The sequence below is a fragment of the Palaemon carinicauda genome, chromosome 1, assembly GCF_036898095.1.
Source record: "Palaemon carinicauda isolate YSFRI2023 chromosome 1, ASM3689809v2, whole genome shotgun sequence".
Taxonomy (NCBI): domain Eukaryota; kingdom Metazoa; phylum Arthropoda; class Malacostraca; order Decapoda; family Palaemonidae; genus Palaemon; species Palaemon carinicauda.
In genome coordinates this window covers 292,124,652-292,132,604 of record NC_090725.1, presented here as the reverse complement: position 1 = coordinate 292,132,604, position 7,953 = coordinate 292,124,652, and the positions used below count along the sequence as shown (strand labels likewise).

Below are 7,953 nucleotides of genomic sequence, written 5' to 3'. Positions count from 1 at the left end.
GGATATATTTCAACCTCTCATATACAAAATCTGTTGATCTTTGTGAAAACTTACAAAAAGTTAACCTTACGTCTAGACATAGATTAGTAAGTTTTGATGTAACTTCATTGTTTACCAAAGTGCCGGTTGATGACTTATTGGATTTCCTGTCGGGTATTTTAGAGGCTTATGATTTACCTTCACCAACCCATACTATTATTAAGCTCATTTGTTTGTACATTAAAAAGTGTAAATCTAGTTTTAATGGAGATTTCTATGAACAAGTTTTTGGTATGGCTATGGGTAATCCTTTGTCCCCTCTTTTATCCAACATATATATGGAATTTTTTGAATCTAGATTGATTCCTTCAGTGTGGTCTTCCCAAATTGTGTGGTATCGATATATTTATGATGTTCTAGGTATTTTAGAAGAAAATTTTAATCTTGAGGGTTTTGTTTCAATCATTAATTCATTAGTACCATCAATAAAATTAACTATAGAAAATGAAGAAAATAACCGTATCCCATTTTTAGACGTTTTAATAGTTAAAGAAACATAAATTTAAGTTTTCCATATATAGAAAGCCTACAAATAATTTTTCATATGTACATTTTTACTCCGATCACTCTAAAAATATAAAGCATTCAGTTTTTTCCTCCATGTACCTTAGGGCATTGAGAATTTGTAGCCCAGATTACATTGAGGAGGAGTTCACTAAAATAGAAAAAATTGCAACAGATCTTTGTTATCCAAATATTTTTTAGAAAAATGTATGAATAAGGCTAAGAAAACATTTTACAGTGTCCAATTAGAGAGGAAGGAAACAATTAATAATATGATTTGTTTGCCATTTCATGGTTGTTTTTAAGATGTTATACCCCTTTTGAAAAAAACTAGACATTGCTGTAGTGTTTAAATATAATTGTACATTAAAAAACATGTTAATTAAGAATAGTTCTGGAAATGATAATAATGTAATATGTAGCATTCCTTGTTCAGAGTGTAACCTATTTTATGTTGGCCAAACATCAAAAAGTAGACCAGTCAGATTAAAACAGCATCAGGTGGCCGTCTCCAGGGGTTCTCTTGATAATGCCTTGGCCTCCCACTGGTTAGGGTCAAGTCACAGAATTGGTTGGTCAAAGACGGAAAAAGTAATCCATGTAAATGACTATTTCCAAAGGAATATTGTTGAATCATTTTTAATCTCCTGTACTCAAGGTAGAAATTTGAATATAAGCCCAGGTCTGTTTTCCGTTAATCCAATATTATCCTTTTATCTAAAATCTGACTTCTCCGGAATTATTAAGAAACTGACAGCTGTTGGATCCCCTTCTCCTGTATAAATACGATGTCTTTGTATATTTATTCTATCACCTACGGGCCAACCAAGGGAAAGGCCCGTGCCAACAACAAGTGTTGGCTTTAATACCCTAACAACAACAACAATATGTATTCTCATTGCTGAGTTTGATAATGTCCTGAGTGGATGAAAGTACTAACTCCAATCAAGTCTTTTTCATTTTTCCTTTCGTGGCTATAATACATTTTATATTCATCACGTGTCAGTTTTCGTGATTTCTACACGTGTACATATATATATATATATATATATATATATATATATATATATATATATATATATATATATATATGTATATATATATATATATATATATATATATATATATATATATATATATATATATATATATATATATATATACAAATATTTCGTTTTTGTTGGTTGGTTGTTGCTTTTTCTCTTAGTTTATCAGGAATTTTGCTTTTATTGAAATTCTGTATCTGCTTGCCTGTGGTTATTGAAATTATGTTTTGATAGATTGTTCTTTGGACTGAGGTATCCACAGCTATAGTTTCATTAGTATTTTATCACGAAATGTTGACATGATTCTTTTACTCGGTCGTTATGAAATATAGAGATTATGTTTGTTATTTTGTGGTCTTTCTAGTTTAATAATAGCCTTTCCTCTCTTTATAAACATTGCAAGTTATTAATTGCCCTTCTCAGAATTCTCTTATTGAAATTATTTTGATTATGGTTAAAAGGAATATAATCATATTTTACTAAATTATTCTGGGGTTTGAAAAATAGTTCACTTTGGCTAAGGTCAAAGAAAATGGACTGACTACAGAAAACGCTCCTCTACAGCGGTTTACTTAACAATGTAAATTAAATTTTACGATCTTGAGTTTGCAGATGCCGTAAATAACTCTTTGTTGGCCGTGCGTGCATGAAGATTAATATGAATGGGTTATATATCAGTTCGTTCTTTCCTATCCCTCAAAAGCCGGGACGGTCATGCGAGCAATATTCGTAACGTTTTGTTATAAAGATTACGTAGGATTTCTTTGCTTGAGAGCAGTAGCAGGAATATTTTGTCGTTGGTAGGCTGCCTTTTTTCGTAGGATTTTATGTTTGCTTGTCTTTGATACGTTTTGAAGTCCTTTTTTATCTTTATTTTTTTAGAATTTCTTTGTATTACTTAATTTGTTTCTATTGGTTTTTAGTTTGCTTATAAAGATTCTTGATTTTTTCCTAGGGTTTTTAGGTATTTCAGGATTCTTGACTGCTTTTGTGAATTCTGGTAGTCTTTAGCTTTCCCGTTTTGATAATGATACTATTTGGCTTTTAGACGAAGTATATTTAGATGGAAACGAAACTTAGATAGATCCTTCCTGAATGACTTTATTTTTAAGACTAATTTATAATGATATACAGTTTAAAAGAAGACAAGATCGTTAACAGGGTAGTTATGCTTAATGAGTAGTAAGTATCTGTAAACACAAATATAACCTCTTGTAATAGGTAGTTATCAACATAAATACATAACACCTTTTCCCCTCGCGAAAAAGAATGAAAGATTAAAGCAAATAAAAGGATAAAACCATCAATAATTAAATGGTGGCATAGCTTCGAATAAATAATACAAAACATGCATAATATTATTAATCATTTTACATTCTAAAATAGTCAGGTGGTCTACTTTGTCTGCTAGACCTTCGAAGTTTTGGTAATTCAGATATCGATCCATCAGGTGAGTCATCAGAAGGTTTACCATTTTCATTTCCCGATAATTTTTCTGCAGCTGCCGCTTCCTTTTCTTCTACATTTGGGATTTCATTCTTCTCTGCACCTGCAACTTCATCACCTAACTCTTCATGAGTATTTATGAACTCTTTTGGTAATGGTGGGTCTGGATAGCTGATCAACTCTGAAAAATCACGTGCTAAAAGTTAATTTTTGTTATCTTGAGAATCATTGGAGATCAGTCTCATTTGATCAATATGCCTCTTCCATATTAAGTTACCATCCACTTGTACATGGTATGTACATGGACCCAATTTAAGAACCACAACTCCTCGAGTCCATATGCCCATCTTGGTATTTTGACGATAATCCCGAACCAGTACCACGTCCCCTATATCGAGTTCCCTCATTGGTTTCTCGTTCTCTGAGGCTTTTCTTTCAATTCTCTGAGATGCATCTGGGTGTATTAAATCAAGGCGAGTGCGCAACTGCCGACCCATGAGCTCTGCAGGCGTGCACTTTGTTGTAGAGTGAGGTGTAGTTCGGTAAGTCAGTAGAAATTGACACAACTTGGTATTTAAAGATGTATTACACGATTGCAATGTTCTCATCGCCCTTTTCATTCCTTGTTTGAATGTTCTTACTGTATTTTCGGCCTGCCCATTACTGCTTGGGTGATAAGCGGGTATCAGTATATGCTTTACACCATTTTGGGTCATGAACTCTTTAAATTCCTCAGCCACAAACTGTCTTCCATTATCAGACACGAGCTCTACACAAACCCCATGCTGAGCAAATACCCGCCGCATGATCTCGATGGTATTCATAGTTGTAATTGATTTCATTGGGTGTACTTCTGGCCATTTTGAAAATGCGTCAATCATAATGAGGTACATTTGTCCCAGGAATGGTCCTGGTCCTGCGAAATCAACATGTACTCTTTTCCAGGGACCAGAAGGCCATTTCCACGGATTACCCTCAGCACGAGTCGGCATTGGCTGAGTAGCCTGACAAGCCGAGCACCCTTGCACAGTGTTTTCAATATCTTGATCGATATTCGGCCACCACACATGCAAGCGAGCTAATCCCTTCATCCTAACAATCCCCAGATGACCACCATGTAGCTCTTCTAAGATTTGAGTTCTATATCTAGACGGTATTACTACCCTGGCACCCCATAGAAGACATCCCTCTTCAATTGAAAACTCACGCTGACGGCTATGGAAGGGTTTCAGTTCCTGTGCAACGTCCTCAGAGTCTGGCCATCCATTTCTTGTGTAATATAAAGCTCTAGCCAGTACAGCATCATGCAAAGTTTCCCTTGCAACAGATTTCGCAGTTACAGGAAGAGAGTTCACCTGGTGCCTGTTAAATGCAGTTGCTTCTTGTGTCCAGTTTACAAGCTTATCTGATGCATCGGAGTCACAATCTGGTAAAGGCAACCGTGAGAGTGCATCAGCATTTCCATTGTCACTTGAACGACGTAATTCAATGTCATAATCATAAGCTGCTAACTGTATAGCCCAGCGTTGTATTCTTGCAGCTGCAAGGACTGGAATGCCCTTCCTGGGTCCCAGAATGTATGACAGTGGTTTGTTATCTGTAATAAGGGTGAATTTACGACCATATAAATATTGATGAAACTTCCGTAGTCCAAAGATGATTGCCAAACCCTCACGCTCAATTTGGGAATAGTTACGTTCAGTGGGTGTTAACATCCTTGATGCATAAGCAATTGGTCTCTCTCCGTTACTGGTGATATGGGAAAGCACTGCTCCAAGTCCTTTGGGTGATGCATCTACTGCCAACGTCACAGGTTTACTCAAATCATAGTGCACTAATATTCCTGTTTCAGTGGTCAGCATTTTTTTAATCTCGGAAAAAGCTCTTTCACACACTACTGACCAATGCCATTTTCTGTCTTTATGCAGTAATTCAGTGAGAGGCGCTGCGACTGATGAGAGATTTGGCACATAACGACGGTAATGGTTTACCAGCCCCAGGAAGGATTGCATTTCAGACCTTGATTCTGGCCTTGGTGCATCCGTGACTGCTGCAATGGCATCCTCCGTCATATGGATACCCTCTTCATCCACAATGAAGCTCAAATATTTCAAGGAGGGCTTCATAAATTCACATTTCAAAAAATTACATTTCAACCCATTGATGTGCAACCGCTCAAGTACCTTTTCAAGATTGTGTAAATGTTCAGCTTCGGTTCTCCCAGTAAGACTAATATCATCTATGTTGCATCCACAAGGTACTCCTTGCAGAACTTTATCCATTAAAGACTGAAAAAGTTGTGGTGCTGCTGAGACACCATATGGTAAACGGGTATGTCTGTACAAACCAAGGGGTGTGTTGATTGTGACATATTTCCTAGATTCCTCATCTAATTCCACTTGCTGATAAGCTTGTGATAAATCTAACTTTGAGAAAGTTTTTCCACCGTTCAGTCGTTGGTAAAGTTCATCTGGATTTGGCATTGGATGTTCAGGGTTTTCCACATAACGATTTATGGTAACCTTGAAGTCACCACAGATCCTAATAGAACCATTGTCTTTTGAAACTGGCACTATCGGTGCCGCCCACTCACTATATTCAACTTTCTAAATAATTCCTTCCAATTCTAGTATTTTAAGTTCTGCATTCACAGCATCCCTGATTGCATAAGGAGCTGTCCTCGCTTTATAAAAAATTGGTTTTGCATCCTTTCTTACACGAATATGAGCCTTTATATTCTTGGCTGTACCCAGTTTACCGTCAAAGACATCACCATATTTCCTTAACAGTTCGTCTAACTTTGAGGTTTTCAGAGTACCAGAATATAAATGATTTACAGCTAACTTTTTCCAGTCAAATTTAGCAAAATGCAGCCAGTCCCTACCGAATAAGGCAGGTCCATTCCCCTGTACCACATACACTGGCACTTCCTCCACTCTGTGTCCATGAACTTCCATAGTTATGTAACACATCCTGACAACTTCTATATTTCTCCCGTCATGGTTTTCAGCACAATATCGCTGGATTGAAGTACTGTATTTTTCAGATGTTTAACGTAGAACTCTTCACTGATCAGTGACACAGAGGCTCCTGTGTCCAATTCCATATCAATTGGTACCTCATTTAATTTAACTTTCACTATTATCTCTGGAACCTTATTGTGTCTTGCTTTCATGTTCTTAACACAGTATTTCAATGTATGTACCAATTCATCCTGCAGTTTGCACTCTGTAGTTTCTTCTTCCGAGCCGCTGGTCTCCTCCTCTGCCATGTTGACCGTCAATCGTTTCCTTCCTTGTCTTCCATATTTCAAATTTCGATTGACTGTGGTGTGATTTTCCATTCGGCACATTCTCCGAAGGTGTCCTTTTTTATGACACCCATTACACTCAGTATCCTTATGGAAACAAACATCAGCCTTATGGTTTGTCTTCCCGCAACGATAACACTTGAGAGAAGCTGTTGGCCCAACAACTTTGTTTACCTCCTGAGTTTGACCCGGAATCTTTGTGACGTTTTCATCAGCCATTTCCTGACTTAGCGCAATCGAAAATGCTTTCTTTAAGTCAACCTCCTGTTCACTTAATAGTTTCCTCTGTGCCGAGCGGTTGGCCAATCCAATAACAAACAAGTCTCTTAAAACTTCCTCTTGAAACACACCAAACTGACATGTTTCCGCCAATTTCCGTTGCTCCGTTGCATAATCAGTGATGGATTCTCCTGGACGTTGTTTCCAATCGTAAAACTTGAAACGTTCAGCTATCAGGATGGGTTTTGGGTGGAGGTGATTTTTCAAAAGCTCAGTAAGTTCTTGATAAGTCCTTGATGAGGGCTTATTAGGGGCAAGCAATGTTTTCAGAAGTCCATATGTGGGAGCGCCAACGGCGCTCAAGAAAACTGCCCGTTTCTTATCTTTCTCTGTTATGTCATTTGCTAAGCAGAACTGATCAAACCTTTCGACATAATCTTCAAAGTCCTCGGATTTGTCATATGCTGCTATATTACCCAAATGCGCCATCCTTAATTTTCCCTTTCGTGAGTCAGTTCCTCGTCGCCATTGAAGTATATTTAGATGGAAACGAAACTCAGATAGATCCTTCCTGAATGACTTTATTTTTAAGACTAATTTATAATGATATACAGTTTAAAAGAAGACAAGATAGTTAACAGGGTTGTTATGCTTAATGAGTAGTAAGTATCTGTAAACACAAATATAACCTCTTGTAATAGGTAGTTATCAACATAAATACATAACAAGACTGATGCTGTGTTTTTTCTTTTATTAGTTTTTATTATATTTTATGTTTCTTATAATGTCTATTGTCCCTTTCGACTTTAGTGAGATGTTTATGAAGACTTCTTGTCGTTCAGGAATTATACATGGTTTAAGGGCGCTCGTGAATGCCAGAGGCAAGGACAGTTTCATTGCCCTATCGAGCAGGACAGTGCCCTACAGGCTGACCATATGTACATATGATCAGCGCCTAAGCCCCCTCTCCACCCAAGCCAATATCAAGGAGGGGTAGGCATTGCCTGCTGATGACTCAGCAGATAGACCTATAGGGTCCCCCAAACACCTTATCCTTAGCTCACAGTGATAGTAAGGTTGCAGCAACCAAAGAAATTAAGGAGTTTGAGCGGGACTCGAACCCCAGTCTGGCGTTCAGTCAGGGACGTTACCACATCTACCTTTGTGCAAAAATCTCTACCTCGTGTTTTAGAGTTACTTTTTATTTATTTTTCGTTGCTAGAAATTCCTATTGACAAGGTATAATAGTGGAGGTGGTTTGATTTCGATTTTAAGTACAAAACCTGAATCCGACAGAATATAATAACGAAGAGTTGTAATCAACTTTTATCACTTTGTGGCCTTGTTTTAAAAAGGTCGACTCTAGCTTTACATTTGACATGTTCAGGG

At 37.2% G+C, this 7,953-nt stretch overlaps 1 protein-coding gene across 1 annotated transcript; it reads right to left on the bottom strand.

Annotated features, from left to right (window-relative positions):
• Positions 1-6,018: 6,018 nt before the first annotated feature.
• On the bottom strand, positions 6,019-7,053 carry LOC137639711 (uncharacterized). Its single transcript, XM_068371959.1, has 2 exons — positions 6,705-7,053; positions 6,019-6,494 (listed from the first exon to the last, which is right to left on the bottom strand). The coding sequence occupies exons 1-2, from the start codon at positions 7,051-7,053 to the stop codon at positions 6,019-6,021; spliced, it is 825 nt and encodes a 274-aa protein (XP_068228060.1).
• Positions 7,054-7,953: the final 900 nt, after the last annotated feature.